The sequence below is a fragment of the Hippichthys cyanospilos genome, chromosome 19, assembly GCF_059441005.1.
Source record: "Hippichthys cyanospilos isolate Australia breed blue-spotted pipefish chromosome 19, RoL_Hcya_1.0, whole genome shotgun sequence".
In the NCBI taxonomy this organism is placed as follows: Eukaryota; Metazoa; Chordata; class Actinopteri; order Syngnathiformes; family Syngnathidae; genus Hippichthys; species Hippichthys cyanospilos.
The window spans coordinates 11,161,355-11,180,074 of NC_142387.1; the positions used below are offsets into that span (position 1 = coordinate 11,161,355).

The window sequence follows — 18,720 nt, forward strand, 5'->3', positions numbered from 1 at the left end:
CACAATAGTCTAGACAACTCTCTAGTGCGACAGTGCAAATATAAGACTTTCGTGATATAAAAAATGGACTCAATAAAAACAAATTCAGAACTTTTAAAGAGGTTACTTGCTCTACACTGACATCTTTAGGCCTTACGTGTAACTGCAAACTTGATGAAACTCAACCTCTACGACATGGATTATCATTTATGATCATATCTATTAGAAGTGTACCTCGCTAATACTCTTCATATTTTTCAGCCCCTTGTTGCTAATGTAATGAACAAAATACATTCGAAATGTGTAGGTATCAGTCATAGAAGTGCACTGATGTTTGTTTTTTGTTTTGTTTTTTTGGACCATCTCGTCCATTTCCCGCCAAGTGCGTCAACTTCTGCCTGACACTAAAGTGGGAACACTGCTCGGAAAAGCGGCGGTAGAGGAAGACAACAGGCTGTGCATGTTTCCTTGGAATGGGCCCAAAGCACACGATGAGGGCCAGCGGTGGACTATATAGCGAAGGACAATAATGACAAAGCATCCATTGACCTTCACATTGGGTTGCACACAGCAGTGTTTTATTGTGATCAAACATGCCCTTGCTGTGCGTGTGTAAAGCTGCAAGAGTGCAAAGAATACCAATTGGATATTTGCATCTCTCAGTGGATGGGTTTTTTTTTTTTTTGGTGGGAGTTTTTTTGGGATGCTAGCGTCTGTGTGCCAAATCACCCGCCATCATGTTGTTGTTTTCAAGAGAGAGGAATGGGGCTGGTTTGACAAGCATTCATTATGAAACATCACTTTCATGTTGATAACACTTATTAACGCATTATATTAAGAGACCGGATTTTGGGGGAAAAAAATTAACATTTTAATAGCTTTCTGGTGTTTTTATTTGTCATTATTATATTTTATTATTTTTTTAACACAATTTTATTTATATGTTTAATACCATTATAATATTTTTCACATACCAAATTTAAAACAATATTTTTTTTTTAATTGTATGTTTTTGTATGTAAGGAAATATGTTACTAATAGAAACAAAATATACTTTTAAAATCAATTTTCCATGTTTTAACTCTGTTTTAATGAAAATATTTTAAACTTCATTTTAAACTTTTAAGTTTTGATTGTAATCAGCATGTCGTATTGAATGGCTCCTCAATAAATTAAAAAAATACAAATTTCATTTATTAAAATAAACTTACAAGGTGTGGTTGTTGGAAAAGGCCATTTACAAAAACACCTGTCTGGATCCTGTGCCCTGGAGATCCAGGGTTAGCGGACTTCTTTCCAGGATGGAGGTGATCACCACAGTGGCTTTGTACTGCTTCACCTCGCTGCAACACAGATCAAATAACATGCGTAGAATCAAGTCGTCAGTAAAATGGTCCGACGCTGCCGCGTACCTGGGGGTGAAGCTGATCTCCAGACGTTGGCTGTGATCCCACATGAGTTTTTGGTCCTTGGAGCGGAGAAGCCCCGAGGTGGGTATCACGCTGAAGATATGGGATATGTCTTCACTTGAATCTGAAGGAGATTGTCATCCATACATTCATATACATACATACATATAATATATTTATATATATACATACACACACAACATGATTGCTTGTACCTATATACAATGACCAATGCGTTCGGGAGCCGACACAGTGGAGCTTGACTTCCTTCACCTGCGCTTGTCCCAAATAGCACAGACCAAAATTGATGTGGTCGCTGGACAGGCACAGCGTTGACAGCTTCACGTGAGCGCACATCGGCACCATCTGAAACGGGTAGGCGATAAGCGCAGGACTTTCCTAAAAGGGAACCTTTTACATCTTAACCGGCGCTATCCTAACCTGAAGGCTGTTGTTGCTATAGTGAATAAAGAGATCTTGTTGGATCTGTAGCTGCTTGTATCCGCCGTCACTGCAGGAGGTGAGCGCCATGTTGTCTGGTGGATCCTCAATATATTCTAAAAGTGATGGTGAACAGCAGAAAGCCACCCTCACCTGCACAAATTAAAATTGATTGATCGATTAACATAGGTGTATCTATATATCATAGGTGTATCTATATCTATATCTTAAATCAAATGTGTCATGTGTTGGTTGTACCAGTATGCTATGTTGGGATTGCAGAATCAGCGGGTAGGGGTCAGCAACCACCGATCTGCTAGAGGCGCTGGACATGGCCCGATTTGGCATGCAGATCACCGAAAATGGCGGCTGAGCCATGAGTCGAAAGCGCAGGGTCATCTGGGTGGTGTTTCTGAGCAGGAAGCTCTGCATGTTGTCAAATTCCTCCAGGACCCCCTGAAAAAAATTCCAGAAAATTAATGTTGGATTGATGGCTTATATGTCATGTTTGCGCGAATGCGAACAAACCGTGTCTCCTTCTGTCTTCACCAGATCACCGGCTGATGTGTAAAACTGCACCACCTTGTTGTCATCTTCCATCTGCACCATCAGCCTGCAGTCCGGATAAAAACAACTCGTTGACATGCAAGGGAAGAGCATGTTCCAAATAAGGGCATATCCACGTTGCTTACACTGCAGGCTTGATCACCGCCAGTAGATCCACTCTTATGGGCTCCAGATCCAAACCGTGGACCCGCGTCACCTTACCTGGCACACAAACAGCCACCTGGAACATAAATAACCAGGGTGAGTTCAAATCATTTCACCCCATACCTAAAAATAAGGGTGGTATCAGTACTCAGCCAAGTTATACAACTTTCCTCTGGACAGTTATGTAGACAGGAAGTTAAACAAAAATGGAAGACCCACCACGAATGAAACCAGAAGACACTTTTGATTGTGTTACCTCCGAATCCAGACTAATGTAACCCAGAGCCAAGCCTATGCATTTGAGCTCGCTACATGCTTCAGGCAAGGTGAGCGGGGTGAAAGACACGTGCACGGTGCTGCTCCCGAGGGCCGGGATCATCTGGGAAGCACAAAGCACATTATTGATTTCAAATATTACAAGCAGTGACTTCAAATGTCGTGCGCGTACAATTTGCTGCGGCGTCATGCAGTATGGATCATCGGACTTGTCTCCCAAGTGGGGTCGAATGTGGACGGACAGTACTTTTTTCTTTGCGGGACTCGGTCTGTGGTCTGTGGTATTCGTGCCCTGAAATCACAAGTTGAGATGAGTGAGTGAGTGCGTGGGAAAGGAAGAGAGGGAGGGGGGGACAGATAGCAATAGTGAGAGAGGATGTTGGGAGGGAGAAAGCTAAAGAGAGAGGGGGGGGGGGAGTGGGGGATGGAGAGAGAGCGATAGAGAGAGAGGGAGGGAGAGAGAGAGCAAGGAGAAAGGGAGCGGGAGAGAAAAGGATGAGGTAGGGACAGAGAGTGAGACAAGGCCAGACAGAAAGACAGAGGGAAAGAGTGGGAGAGGGAGAGAGAGACAGAGAAAGCGACAGTGAGAGAGAAGGGGGGAGAAAGAGAGCAAAAGAGGGATAGTAAGTGAGAGACAGACAGGGAGGGAGGGAGAGAGAGAGAGGGAGAGAGAAGGCAGAGGGAGAGATACAGAGAGAAAGGGATGGAGATAAGGAAATAGAGGGAGACAGGAACAACGAGGGAGCGAAAGAAAAAAGAGTGGGAGGGAGAGAGAGCGAGAGAGCGAGAGAGAGCAAGAATTTGAGAAAGGGAGCAGAAGAAAAAGGGTTGGAGGTATGGAGAGAGAAAGAAACGGACAGCGAGCGAGCGAGAGGAAAAAAGATTGGGAGAGGGAGACAGAGAGAGCGACGTAGAGACAGACAGAGTGGGAGAGAGAGAGCAAGAGAGAGACAGGGTGACACATGGTGAGAAAGAAAGAGCGAGAGAAAGAGAGCAGGAGAAAGACAGGGAGAGGGAAAGAGGGAGAAGGGGGAGAGAGTGAGATAGAGACAAAGAACAACATATACATTATCTCTCTCTCTCTCTCTCTCTCTCTCTCTCTCTCTCTCTCTCTCTCTCTCTATATATATATATATATATATATATATATATATATATATATATATATATATATATATATATATATATATATATATATATATATATATATATATATATATATATATATATATATATCTTGTTCTTTGTCTCTATCGATCGCTATTGCTTATGATTTGTGCTTACAGTGGAGGTGCGGCGCGAAGCCTCCCTTTTGCGGACAGCCTCCCCGTTGGAAAGCCTGGACGCTCCCCCAGGGTTGTCGTCAGCGTTCAGGATGGGGAAGCTTTCCCCGTACGACATGAGCACATCCACCAGTTTGCGGTCATTGGGAATGATGTTGTACGTTTCCCAATCCAGGCGGATATCTTTTTGAAAAAAAAAAAAAAAGTGTTATTTAAAACTAAACCCGTAGAATAAAAGTGCTACTTACCAAACAAGGTGGGGTTGTTGATGCGAAGAGAACGGGAAGTAGTGTCACCTCCAGATAAATGCGTGCCAAACCTACAGATGTAATCCCATATAGACTAAATCTGTTATGAAAACTTTTTGAGGGGGGGGCTTATTAAATGCAGTGGGTGGCACTCACTGTACGTTGGGTCCCTGGAACTGGTCTTCAAGGCGCGGGCCTGTGATTTGGAAGTATAGGGGACATCCTTTCACTGTCATCTGCATCGCGATGAGGCTGGGCTCAAGGTCCCCCACCTGTAGAAAATGACCATTACAGGACACTTTAGAGGATGTATTTTTTCAAAAAATTATATTTATTCATCGAGAAAAAGACTACATCATAGAAAGATCATAACATGTCAATCAGTTTATTTGGCTACATGAGGTTCAAAATATTAGAAACAGCTTGTTATGACGCAACACATTTTTGTATTAAAATGTGTTTGTCGGTATTGTACGTTTTTTACTATTTTTCTTACTTTTTTAAAAATGACTTCAATGAATGGAATGCTGCAGTACTACAGTACCAACCTTGCAAACGAGATTATCCTTGTACTCGCCCCACATTTCGCTGTAGGCGGTCACTTCCAAAGTTTGGGTGGCAAAGGGTTCCAGCGTTCCGGAGCTTGGCACGATGAAGAAGGCTGCGCCTTTCCTGTTAGCCAGCAGGTTGCTCGTGAAGTCTGCCAATGGATATTCAAATTACATTTGCCGCCTCATCTTGAAATCAGAACAAATCATGATTTTTTTTCCATACCTTTGTGTGATTGCTCCTCTAATTTCCTGGCTTGCACGGAGTGAAGCGGCTTCTTGATGTATTGGGATCTTCATTACAGACATGATAAAATATTTGGTTGTGTTTTGATTGTAGCAAAGGAAGACATACAGAAAAGCATTTTTAACCACAGGAAAGAGGGATGGGCACAAAAATAGCAAGTCAGAGGGAGGGAGGGAAGGAAGGAAGGAAGGAAGGAAGGAAGGAAGGAAGGGAGGGAAAATGTGAGAAGAGGGAGAGATGGAGAGAAGGGAAAAGGGATGGAAGGGAAAAAGAGACGAACGGAAGGAAACAAAGAAGAATGGAAGCAATGAAGAAATGAAAAGAGTGATAGAAGGAACAGAAAATGAAGACAGGAAGGAAGCAAGGAAGGCAAGAAGGAAAGGAGAGGGAGGGAAAAAGGAAATAATGAAGTAAAGAAAAATGGAAGCAAAAGGAAGAAAAGGAAAACCATAAGAAAAGAGAAAATGAAGGAAGATAGGAAAATGAGAGTGGTAGTGATGGAGAGGAGGTTGGGAAGGAAGGGAAAACGGAATGAATGAAGGATGAAAAGAAAGATGAATTGAAGCAATGAAAGAAGGAAATGAGGTAGGACAGGACGGGAAAATGAAGGAAAGAAGAAAGCAAGGAAGAACGGAAGAAAGGGAAAATGAAGGAAGGAAGGAAAACGAGAGCGGTAGGGATTGAAGGAAGGAAGGAAGGAAGGAAGCCAAGAAGCAAGGGATGAAAAGAAGGAAGAAAAAAGTGAGGAGGGAGGGAGGGAAGGAAGAAATATTTGATTGATTACTGATGCAAGATAATAGATGAAGCACCTTTTCTTTGATCCATTGATGGGCTTGGATGTATTGTTGTTGAAATATTCCGCACGGACGGTGAAGGGCGCCATGATGGCGGTGTGATTGGTCATCAGCAGCCGTTTGGTGACAGGTTCCGCCAGCAGTACTTCACCAAAGTCCACCGTTAACTCCGCTTGTCCCGTGTTGTCCGGAGCGGGACAGCTGAGAGTATTAAAAAAAAATGACTTTATGTTAATGTGGAAAATATTTTATTGAAAAAAAAATATTCCCACCTGAGGCCAGGTAGAGAGTAGGACACTCTGAGGCTCTGGGTGTTGGGTGCCAGGATGCTGAGAACAAGCGGCGAACTCATGCCCTCCACCTCGCAGAGCGCAACCACATCGTTGAGCGCCGTCTGTGGTGAGGGAATCATAATTAATTCATTGCCCCCCCCCAAAAAAAAAAAATTATGCTTTTAAAATCACATGTGTGACTTACATCTGTTTGGGATACGAAGGAAACTCTGATGTCCAGGCTCGCGTTTGGTCCCAGAGTACCCGACAGGGGCTCAAAACTGGCTGAACATAGAGAGGCCTGCTGACCCTTTAGGTCATCCTGAAAAAAAAAGGAGTAATCAAGGAAATTGGTTTTCAGCCTCCTAACCATCACAAATTATCACTATAACACAAAACTTACTTCATGTTCAAATTCATTTGTGCTTAATTTGAAAAGAAAGTACTTTTCCGGTCACGGCATGATAAAGTAAATCAACGGTGTCAAACAGGGACAAAAAGGGACATTGAAATGGGAAGTAAACATCTTTTTTTGCGTTTCTTTCGTGTGTAAAAATGTTCCAGAATAATGCTGTAGCATGGAAAAAATTTTAAAAAAACATACCTGAGATGGGAAGATGTATTTTTTTACCATTGTTGCCAATTTTCGCAAACTTCCATCATCCATAAAATGTATCTCTCTAATGTGCTATACTAAAATGATAGTCCTTAACTTAATTCAAAATCTACTTAAAAGCAAAAACGCACACATCTGTTCAATTATTGGAATGAAGGCATCAAGGAGATTGTCTTAAATGGGACTCTTCACGTAAAAATTGACATTATTTGTTTGGCTAAGGTTGGAAAACAAAAAAAAGTATTTTCTAACATTGTGATGTAACAGTATGGCTAATTGTTAGCCTTACACGACTAGATTACAATGTAAAATAGGACACGCACCGCCCAGGAGAAGCTGGAAGGCAAGAGCGTCTGGTTGAAGAGCGTAACGGTCCCTTCTGCAGCCACGCCCATGTAGAGTTCCGAGAGGAGCAGCTCGCAATTGAGCAGACACAGCTGAGGGGATTGCACATCCGCTCGCACCAACAAGTGACTGCAAAGTGCACAGACATCGTCATATAGAATATATAAAGTAGGTACTGTATGAACAACGCCAAGTAATGTGAGTGGAAAAACGAAGGTCTAAAAAAAAAAGTATTGGACAGGTACCAAAGGATGTGTACATAAAAATCATGTCTAAGGAAGGCAGGAAGGAAAAATGAGGGAGTGGGGAGGGAGGAAGGGAAAAGGGAAGGAATGGAGGGAGGAAGGATGAAATAAGGAAGGAATAAAGTAGGAAGCGAGGGAAGGAAGGAAGGAAGTTAGATTGGAAGCAATGAATGAAGAAAGGAAGGAAGGAAAGAAGCAAGGAAGTAAAAAAGGAGGGAGGGAATGAAGGAAGGAATGGACATGTGGGAGGAAGGAAAGAAAGAAGAAAGGAGTTAGGGAAGAAAGGAAGAATGGAAAGAAGGATGGAAGACATGTAGGAAGAAAGGAGCGAGGGAACAAAGGAAGGAAGAAACAAAGGAAGAAACAATGGAAGCAATGAAGGAATAAGGAAGGAATAAAGCAGGAAGCGAGGGAAGGAAGGAAGTTAGAATGGAAGCAATGAATGAAGAAAGGAAGGAAAGAAGCAAGGAAGTAAGAAAGCAGGGAGGGAAAAAAGGAAGGAAGGAATGGACAAAGGAATGAAGAACGGGAGGAAAGAAAGAAGGAAAAAAGGAGGTAGGGAAGGAAGGGAGAATGGAAAGAAGGATAGAAGGAAGAAAGAATGGAAGCAATGAAGGACGAAGGGAAAGAATGGAAGGAATGAAGGAAAAAAGGGGAGGAAGGAGGGAAGAAGCAAGTAAGGAAGGAAGCTCGGGTAAAGAAGAGCTAAGGAGTGAGGAAGGGAAGGAAGGAAACAAGCAAGGAAGAGAGGAAAGGTCGGAATGGAATAAATAAAGCTAACAAATTAGCAACAAAGGAAACAAAGGACGCAGTCTTTGCAGTCTTTGTGTCATGTCCTTGCCATAAAAAAAATAAATAAATATTTTTTAGATCAATAAATTTTCCCTACCATCCTGTGCCATCCTTTACCAAGAGCTCCAGTTCCGTTTCAAGCTTTTGGCAGAACTTGGGCCGGAAGTGGATTACCACTCTGCAGCTGCTCAAAGGGGGCAGCAAACCGCTACACGGCTCCACAATCACCTACAAACACACACACACACACACACCAGATGGTTCATAACCACTCCCCCCAAGTGTGTTGTTAGCGCATGTAAGTGAGGACATCGTACGTACCTGAGGGTCTTGGCTGCCATCTTGACTCTTGTGTACCTCCTCCAACGTCCAGCAAGCCTGCAGGTGCGTAACGTTTTCGAGGTACAAGGTCTTCTGGCTCTGCTCTCCGAGTCTCATGAGACCGAAGTCCAGGCTGGGCGCATTGATGGTCACGCTGGGGCCCTTGGAAGTTATTTTGTACACATACAGCATATACAAAATAAGAGTCTGAAAATGCCACAGAAACGGCATAAAAGGGAAATGGAAAATACGGTTTGACAAGTTAAGTTTTGTTGTACATTTGTGCTAAGTTAGCTTCATATGTGGCACATAATTGATAACTGCGCAAAATTGACAAGCTGGCCACATACACACAGTGTAGTTTATAAAGTGCTGTTTCCATGAGAGTGCACGAATAGCAAACAAATCACGGAATTTGACGTAATATATTGGGTGAATTTTACCGTCATCCACTTGCATGGAACGGCTAATTTCAGCAACACAAGAAAAAGCAGGGTGTAAAGTGTGTTGAAGTTCTGTAGTTCTTAAACGGGAAATCAATAACAAATATTTGCGTTACCATAATATATTCTAGACACCCCCACTAGACTTTCTAGTGGAAATTTGATAAATGTTGCGTTTTTGGAATAGGAATTATGAAATATGAATTTAGTTGAGCTGAGTGATTGGTCATTACTTGGACCCTGAGCAAATGTGGAAGTAACAAAATGGCCACCCGGCAGATAAAAAACAGTGTATTTTGCTGCTTAATTCATATTCCCATTATTCATCATAACACTGTTTTTAGACTAAAGCTTTTGCATCGAAATATTTCTGAAAAGCAAAAACAGACACGCTTACCTTGAAGGTGACTTCCACGGCCAAGGTGACGGGATCAGAGCGGTGCTCGATGTGGCAGAGCAGACTGGTGACCACCTTCTCTGGTTTCCCTCCCGTCACAATCAGGTTGAAAACAAAATACTCATTCTTGTCTGGAAGAAGAAAAAAAATCAAAGTGAAATATTCGAGAGATGTCCATTTTCATAACACGGTGCCATTGATACAGAAGAAAACAAACCTATTTGTCCATTTGTGGGCTCCACTTCTATTTTGTGACAACCGCAGTCCGTCGCGTCCCATTGGAAGGACACAGATGTTTTACTGTGATTCCACATCTGGGAACAGAATTAACATTGAAAGCCAAATAATGTCCAAATATTTACTGACCGAAAACAGCGGGTTTGGCGGCAGCACCTTAAAATGGCGCTGGGTGGTGGTGAAAATAAAAAGTTCGCCCGGGATGACGAGGGCGTAGGGCTCCAGCAGGATGTCGAAGGGCTCCGTCGACCCTTTGACCTCGATCTCCATGACGGTGGCGTCGCACACCTGGGAACCCACGCGGACGGGTTGCAGGTTACTGGACCTGCGGAGGAATGAAAAGTTTAGGACGAAAAAGCATCTTACGGGACCCGTAAAGCACGTTACCCGTCTTCGGACTCCACCGGAAGCGGGGGGATGTCGCTCAAAACTAAATGGCACACACTGTGGTATTCCTGCATCTGGAATAATACATAAAACAAATAGACATCTATCTATCAAAGATACATCCATTTAGATTTTTTTTTTTGCGATTAGCTGACTCAGTTTTTCTTTAGCAAATGAGGATTTCATAACAACAATAATAATAACAGTCCTCGGGTTACGAATGAGTACGAATGACGTAACCCGAATTTCCACATGAATTAACTCTTTAATACATCTAAATACCCCCCAAATGTCTAAATAAATATCCAAATACACAATTATACTTCCTACGGACAAGGGTGGAGGTAAAAAAAACGGACATTGTCCTTGATATTGGTGATCACGGCTCACCGACTGAAGCCTAAGGATTTCGTTTTTCTCCACCCTTTTGATGATATTCAGCTTTGTTTTCATCGTAATGTCTTTTCTCTTGCCTGGACCAGCATCGCTGGAAGATTCTGTTTTCTTTTTTTGGGGCCAAGAAGTGAATTAGGAGGGTAAAACGGCGAGGAAACCGAGAAAATTACGGAGCACAGACAAGACACTCTACACTGGTGGGAGACAAAATGGCGGATGGGACTCAGGCGGTGTTACTGTCTGTAATAATATGTGATTTTTTTTTTTTTGTCTTTTGTTGAAACCTCATACCCTGCTTGAGAAACTAATAAAAGGCAGAAGACGAGAGGTTCTCCAGAAGACTGAGGTGACGCCGTTCCTCAGTTTTGACTCAGATTGTGTTCTGCCTCCACTCTCTCTTATTGATGACACTGACATATAATTGGGATTTTTAAAAATTGGATCTTGTTTGAAACGTGTCAACTGTCCGTAGTTTTAACCGTGATTATATTCGCACCTCTTTGGGGAAGAACGTGATGGTGAACTCTCGATCCTGGCAGGGTTCCAGAATTCCCACGGCCGGGCTGACTTGGAAAATGTCCTTTCTGTCGTGTTGGTACTGGATTTGAGAGGGCTCGGGCATTTCGCTCGGAAGCGGCGGCAACAAGTTAGGCTTCATGATGTGCCAGTGGAACGGCAGCTCCAAGTGGCTTCAAGCAGAAGATCTATTTTACAACTTTCGATGACATTTCAAAAGTGCGCTAATGATACGTACACGTTGTTTCTGATGATTATGGTCTTCTGCTGCACCGTGTACGGGTTGCAGGGGTCGAATCGGACAAAGTGTTCGGCGGTGATGTCGTGTACCTCCCCCAAAACGAGAGGCAGTTCATTGCCGGAAACGGACAGCAGCTCAAGAGCGATTAGCTGACCTTCGCCTACAAACACAAAGCGAGTTTGATTTTCAATTCATTCGCTGCCATTGATGACAATTGATTTTAAAGATGAAATTGTGATGCGGTTTCACCTTGAACACAAATGTCTTTTACTTGGCAGTTGTCACAAACGATGGTGAAAATCTGGCGAATGCGTTCGGTAGTGGTGGGAAAAAAAAGAGCCTGCAAGGAGAAGCCAACATTTTATTTCTGCCTCATCTGATGAAAAATCGCATCACCCATGACAGTGTGCATTTACATAAAACTTAACAAAATTAAAGGCATTTAAAATTTTGAAAAATTAGTCACTTTTACCGAATTGAGCTAAAGGTTGTTTCAAGTTCCAAGTAATTTGCTCTTAATTTGAAAGAAAAAATAATGTTCCTCTTATGCCTTTAAAAAGCATTAAATTAGATTTGTGGATAATTTGAAAATCACATCACCCATGACAATGTGCATTTACATTACAAGTAATTTGCTCTTAATTTGAAAGAAAAAAAATAATGTTCCTCTTACGACTTTAAAAAGCATTAAATTAGATTTGTGGATAATTTAAAAATCACATTTCCATGTCCATTTACAAAAAACTTAACAAAATTAAAGGCATTTAAAATTTTGAAAAATGAGTCACTTTTACCGAATCGAGCTAAAGGTTGTTTCAAGTTCCAAGTAATTTGCTCTCAATTTGAAAGAAAAAAATTAATGTTCCTCTAATGACTTTAAAAAGCATTAAATTAGATTTGTGGATACCTGCAGAAACATTGCTTAAAATCTCATGCAGTAACATTTCTTCATGTATATTCAATATACTAATTTTATATTCTATCTATATTAAAGAGGGATTAAAAAGATAAATTGAGACATTTACCAGTACCTAGAACAGATTTACAGTATAGCACAATTCAAACACGTCGTAAATCAATATGCTTCACATACTAGACTTAAAAGTACAACAAAGGAAGCAAAGTAATTAAATTAAATAAACATACTAATGACCCAGCACAGGCTCACCTCGACTACAGTGGTTTCTCCAGGTTGCAGGGCAAAGAACGACGGGCAAACAGCAAAAGGAGGCTGCTCGCAATAATAATTTCTAATCAGCAACTGGATAAATTAAAAAAAAAAAATAGATAGCATTTTAAGAGTAATGAAATAAGTAAAGCAATCTTTGAGATAAGAGTAAGACGTTGTGTTGTTGTTTTTTTACCCGAGGGTTGGTGGCTGGCCACTGATGTTTTGGGAGGACACAAAAAGTACCGGCACTGAGGCCGATGTTCTGACAATGGAACTCGACGCACCTCACTCCCCCGATGAGACAGTAACCACAGTCCAGAACACTTGGCACTGTAAACATGGGCTCAGAATCATCACACTCGAAAATCAGTTCATATAAATACCATCCATATTATAACTAAATTTAACCAATTTAGATTGAAAGAGGAACAAAATTCAAGTGAATAAATATGACCTAACTTTTTGGGTTATTCATTTAACCCAAAAATTTCAGCCTTAAGGGCTTAATCATTTCACATATCCTTTGGTGGGAACTGAAAAACCCAAAAAGTGGGAGTAAATGACTAACCCAAACAACAGCCCACCTTTTTTTTTTTAAATTATTATTTCAATAGGTTAGGTTTAGGATACATTCAACTTAAAACTGTCCATCGTTGTGGACAGAGTCCACTGTAAAGACAGTTGGGTCCAATATAACCCAATTATGGGCCAAAAAAGGACCAGTTCCACTTTAGTGAATTGATACAACTTTTTGGGGTATTCATTTAGCCCAAAAAGTTGGGTCAAATGAATAACCCATAACTACCCAACTTGTTGGGATATTTTGCACAAAACTAACCCAACCTTTTAAGTTTGATTGTTTCATTTGTTTTTTTCACACAACAATATTTTGGGTGAAATTAATAACCCAAAATATTAGGTCAAGTGAATGACCCATAAAATTACAGTTAGGATTATTTTACTCAAAAATTAACCCATCATTTTTTATTTTTTTTATTATTTTAATGGGTTTAGGTTTAGGACATGAAACATTCGTGTCAAAAATAACCCATAAATGACCTAATTTGTACAAAACTAACCTGAATTTTAAACTATTTAAAGTTTGCTTGCATCTTTGCTTGCAAGTTTGCATCTTTTGGGTGAAATGACCAACCTAAAAAGTTAGCTCAAGTGAATGACCCATAAAACTACTAAACATTTTGGATTATTTTACATAAAACTAACCCATCTATGTTTTTTTTTATTATTATTCTAATGGGTTTAGGCTTAGGATATGACTCAAAGTTTTCCATTCTAAAAACAGTTGTTTCAAAAATAACCCAATTTGGCTTATTTTTAATGTGGTAATGGTTAATGGTTTTAACATTGTTTTTTTCCTGCCCAAATGCAGTTGTTCTTAAGAGTGCTGTAACAAACACACAATTCCATTCAAGATCTCAGCAGTGACTCACAGGTGAGAACAGGGGGTGGTCTGTGCGCCTTGATGGGGACCACCAGAATATGCTCGCCTTTACTTTCCACCACTATGTGGTCCTCGTAGTCGGCCAGGGAGTCCGGGGCAAAGCGCACCATAAATTTACAACTCATGCCTGGAGCGACAACGCCGCCCTTGCCGGGAAATCGCCCTAAAAAAACAGTCACAATCATTTCAATTGAAGAAAAAAAAAACAACTTTCAAGACCATCTTCTGAAACAAAAACGGCGCTCACCTAGACCAAGACTGAAGTAAGAACTGTTAGGCGGGAGGACCCGGATGTCACGGCTGGAAAAGGTGACATTTTTTAGCTCCAGTGTTGTCTAAAACGAGAGGAGTCTGGTGAACACAATTGAGCACGGCCTTGAAAACACTTTTTCGGCGTCGGTAGCAAGACATACTTCATACACCTGTCCCACGCCGTACACTGTGAAGAGCACAACGGCTGGTTTGGCCAGGAAGACCTCAACGGGACTTTCGGGGCTTTGAATGAGAAATAGATTGGATCAAATCATATCCAGTCAAAAGGGTAATAAAATTCATTATACTCAATTCTCACAAGACTTGGCAGTATACCGTTCTGTGCCAAAATTAAATTTCGAAGTTGAAGGTACCTTTCCGTTCCCTCTGAGCCATCCTTCCCTTGATCCTTCTTTGCCGTACGCGGGCGTATGATGGAGGCGGCACCCTGATGGGATTTTGGTGGCAGGAAGCGTGGGTTCTGGAGCATACGTTGCCGGTCCTTCATGATCTGCAGTTTTTCGTTGCCCTCAGCCCGATCCCTGGCGTTGGGCTCGTCCATCCACTTGGGCCTGGGTCTGTTCTGCATCTTCTCCCATTAAAAAAGACTCGTCAGGTCACAATTTTGAGCTTAAAGATTTCACAAGCAGACCTCAACGGGTGGTTTCTCTTTCTTTAGAACCAGTGAGCTGCATTCTAGCGTCTGGCTGGACTCTGATTCGTTTCTCATCCTCCACATGGTGTTGTCAGGCACATCTTTGGCCACGTGCATGGTGTAGGCGATGGTCGGTCTGGTAAGATCTGGTTTGACTGAAAAAGGAATGCAAACAAACGTGACTAAATGAGTAAAAGAACATTTGAATTCCCATTTCAAATTACCAACTGCTGGAGCCTTCATTTGTATTTTTTGCGGCTTTATATAATCCAATGGCGAAATCAGGTTGTTTACTTGGAGAAGACCTTCATCAACATGCCAGATAAATGCTGACTTGACTGGAAGACATGAAAATGAGATGCCAGCAGACAGTTATGATCATCGGTCGTAATTGTACAATGCTAGTATGCAGTTCGAAGTATGTGGGTGTTTGTGTCACCTGGTGGGAGTCCCTGAAGATCAGGAACATCCTTGAAGTCTTCCTTCATCCGTTCGGTGGTGCGACGTTCCGTGGCGGCCGCCCTGGCTCTGGCCTGGATGATGTGGCTCTCCAACATATCCGCCTCTTTAATACGCTGGTTATATTCCGCCCGAACCTTTGATGAGATGTCGTTAGAACCCAGGAACCTTGTGATGTTACACACAGCTGAAATTACCCGTTTGAGCTCTTCGACATATTTCTCATGATAGCTGCTCCTCCCTTTAGCCTTAATAAGGTTGCATGGCGTTACTTTGGTGTAAAGTTCCTTAAAGGTGCTGGCCAACACGTGAGAAATGTCCTGCACAAAACACATTATCAGTGGTCCTCTCTTGGGGACCCGCGAGCTTGCTTTTATGGATCTGCGAGTGTCCGGGGACCGCAGTTTGAGAACCTTACTTGCGTTTTTGCAGAAGCTGGGGTGTGACTGTCCAGAGGAGGATCCCACCGAGATGGTTTCGGCCCTTGCTGCTCCTGTTCCTCCTGCAGCATGACTGCCTTGAAAAACTTAATCGAACCACCTTGCAAACAAACGTCAGTGTTAGCAATTTGTTTGCTACATTTTGCTAAGTTAGTTCAAAACAATGAAAATAAAGTTTTACTCGCAAAAAATACCGAAGCGCCAAGAAAACAAACGTCACGATTAACAATTTGTTTGCTACATTTTGCTAAACCGATTTAAAACAAGGACAAAGTTTCACAAAAAATGCATATATGAGAGTAATCTAGCCAAAATGCCAGAAGGTGTGTGTTGGAAAAATCAAGTTGATTTTGTGACGTCGCAGCCGTCGTCATGGAAACCAACCTGGTTGCGAGGGCCGCCATTCACAGCACTTTTTCTTCTCATCACTGTACAAAGCTGTACCAACAGACACCAATAAGAAAGAACGACTTTTAACAAATGAAAGCAGTCATAATAAAAAAAAAAAACGGAAAGTGTATTGTGTCTGCGTCTCGTTTCCATTTTGAATCAAATGAGTCACTTGTTAAAATGTACTCACATGTGTTCTAGAAGAACTTCTTAACCCGTATTTTTAGCAGACATTTAACTGTAAGAATAGTTTGAAAGGTAAACAAAAGACGTCTCGAGTTTTGACATACGGGCTAAACTGACTTTGTGGACATAAACAACGGGTGGCCATTTTGTTTACATGTAGTTACCATGGCAACGATCGCTGACCCGGAAATAAAGTAGTTTATCATTACTTGAACCCCACAGAATAAAAAAAAAAGAACAAATAATCACTTATTTGTTTATTTTTTTTTGCGCGACATTGCTATGAAAGTTATCTTAATAGGAACATTTCCGTTGGTTTGTGAATAAAACTCAAATCTGTAGTTTTGAAAAGCATTACTGCTTTTACCCAAAGGTGGCAGCAAAACACCACTACTGTTGGCAAGCCGCAAAATTTGCCATGCATATTTTTCCAACTGTTTTGGGGGTAAAACAGCGACATACTTGTTTCATGCAAATGAAAATATACAAATTAAAATGAGCAAATGTGTGGAGGTGCAAAAAACAAGGTTTCACAGCATTGGGATTCGTTTCTAGACTGTGCTTTACTTTGACCCTTTTCCCAATTAAAGATGTGCACAAGTAACGAAAGGTGTAACCAATGTAAATCAGTGTCATGCTATTTTTATCAAACAGTGAAGTCCCTTTATGGCCTGTAGCTATCAACACAACCATGACACCAGTAATCAAACCTGCTTGGACTGTTATGCGAGGTGTGGCGTTGGTCGTGTTTGCCATGAACCTATGAGCAGCTCTCACATATAGTCAACTCCAGCCAAACACTCGAGAGGGGCTCTTTTGTTTGAGGGCACTTTGTGGCTTTTGGCTTGTTTTCACAAGCCCGGAGGCCGGCGAGAGACTCCATCAGACAACAAGCTGCTGGCTGTCTCTGATAATACAGGCCCACAAAGAGGCGTGTGTCCGGGTCTTTATAATGTTACAATCTAATCGGGCATAAGAGGCCTCGTGTGTCGAATGCTGACGCCTTTCATCAAACCCGGCCATTAGAGTTAAGCTTGGTCAATGGGCACGCAATAAAAATAAACCAGTGCCTGATCGAATCATCCCAGATATTTCTGCGCCTAATCAGGGGATTCCCAAACTGTAATCTGGTCATAATTACCACAGAATTCTTTATTTTGAACTTTATTATAAATGTGCTTAACTTTAACTACAACCTGTCTGTGTTGAGAAATACTTCAGAAATCATTGTAGGTGGACAATAACCTAAAGCATACTTTTTGGGGGGGGTTTTTAGGGGGAGTGGTGCACCAACTGGTGATTTCGGAACCCATGTTAGGGAATTTTGCTCTATCAGCAAGTCTAATGAGGTGTAAAGATCTTCTGTGTGTGCACGAGACATGTCGCTATGCGTTGACATGTGATTGTCAATCCCTGAATTAGGATACTCCCTTAAGATTATTACTATGGCTTCTTGTTAAACGTTGTGACAGTGAGGTCAAGGTGTAAACAGATGAGAAGTGGTAGGTACCAAAAACACACCTTTTAGACATGTTGAATCAAAAACTGAACACAATTGGTTAGTTTGTGGCTTAACCATTGTAATTTGGATCAGTGCCAATACGTGATTGCATTTTTGGTATTTAAAAAAAAAAACAATGAGTATGCTGTTGTTTCACCATATGTCCTCCATTGTTGTGTCCAGTTTGTTTGTGCAAGATGGAAACCAAACACATGAGACGTCGTTGGGAAGGCCAAACTGTCATAAAATGTCCACTATAGTAGACACAAATCAATAGGCTGGGTCTCAGGAGGTTTAAATTGTTCTCATATGTCATTGTGTGTGATATTTTCATCATCATCCACAAATTAAAAATTATAGTATACTTTACATCGATTTTTTGAGCCTGGTTGAAATCACCCACTACTCACTCTGAGGCCCAAACTACAAAAGTGAGCCAGACACTGACAGTGAAAGCATAGGCCTTATTTTTATATGTCCCATGTGTGATTGATAATATCCTCCTGAGACACAATTTATTCATTTTTGTCCACTGCTGTGGACATTTGTTTTGGGTCGATATCTTTCGACCCTTTACAGCAGCTCTACTAAGTCTTATTGTGGTCAGATGAGACCATCCTGTTCTTTCTAAAGATGTCTGATATGTTCTGGTGGGATGCGATTAACTTTGGTGTCCTTCCGAGACAAAATGGACATCACAGTGGATACAAATGAACAGGCTGGGTCTAAAGAAGATATTTGCAATTTTTTTTACAAAGAAAAATCAAGAATCACAGCACACTTAATATCCTCATTTTGAACCTGAATGAAATCATACTGTTATATATTTTTTTGAGGGTGTATCGGATCTCGTGCAAATATGCCAGTACACACTCCGAGGCCCAAACTACAAAAGCTAGCCAGAAACTGCACCGTATTTTCACTCATGGTTGCAGCACTTCATCAACATTCCAGCCAATACTTTTTCGAGTGCAGGTCCCCAAATGTGACTTGCCCCATTATAAAATTTGATAATAGGTCCCCTTTATGTACAATTCCTTTGGTCCATGCCGCACCCTTT

At 41.5% G+C, this 18,720-nt stretch overlaps 1 protein-coding gene across 2 annotated transcripts; it reads right to left on the bottom strand.

Annotated features, from left to right (window-relative positions):
- Positions 1-1,151: 1,151 nt before the first annotated feature.
- Positions 1,152-16,308, bottom strand: dlec1 (DLEC1 cilia and flagella associated protein). Of its 2 annotated transcripts, XM_088402017.1 has the most exons (40): positions 16,164-16,308; positions 15,968-16,021; positions 15,562-15,683; positions 15,341-15,463; positions 15,124-15,280; positions 14,909-15,022; positions 14,682-14,839; positions 14,404-14,618; positions 14,191-14,272; positions 14,025-14,112; positions 13,767-13,940; positions 12,509-12,645; positions 12,313-12,405; positions 11,394-11,484; positions 11,142-11,304; positions 10,884-11,076; positions 9,992-10,065; positions 9,761-9,929; positions 9,585-9,681; positions 9,368-9,498; positions 8,528-8,689; positions 8,304-8,434; positions 7,148-7,298; positions 6,414-6,530; positions 6,209-6,330; positions 5,952-6,137; positions 5,122-5,189; positions 4,896-5,047; positions 4,504-4,619; positions 4,348-4,418; positions 4,101-4,282; positions 2,989-3,108; positions 2,797-2,919; positions 2,522-2,616; positions 2,358-2,442; positions 2,088-2,285; positions 1,830-1,982; positions 1,604-1,754; positions 1,392-1,512; positions 1,152-1,322 (listed from the first exon to the last, which is right to left on the bottom strand). In XM_088402017.1, exons 3-40 carry the CDS (start codon positions 15,652-15,654, stop codon positions 1,217-1,219), a joined length of 4,962 nt encoding a protein of 1,653 aa, XP_088258143.1. In that variant the 5' UTR covers positions 15,655-15,683; positions 15,968-16,021; positions 16,164-16,308; the 3' UTR covers positions 1,152-1,216. The 2 variants fall into 2 exon arrangements, 1 of the variants encoding a protein (XP_088258143.1); XR_015863621.1 differs by lacking the exons at positions 1,152-1,322; positions 1,392-1,512; positions 1,604-1,754; positions 1,830-1,982; positions 2,088-2,285 and having other exon boundaries at positions 2,423-2,442; positions 2,522-2,597.
- Between the last annotated feature and the right edge of the window lie 2,412 nt (positions 16,309-18,720).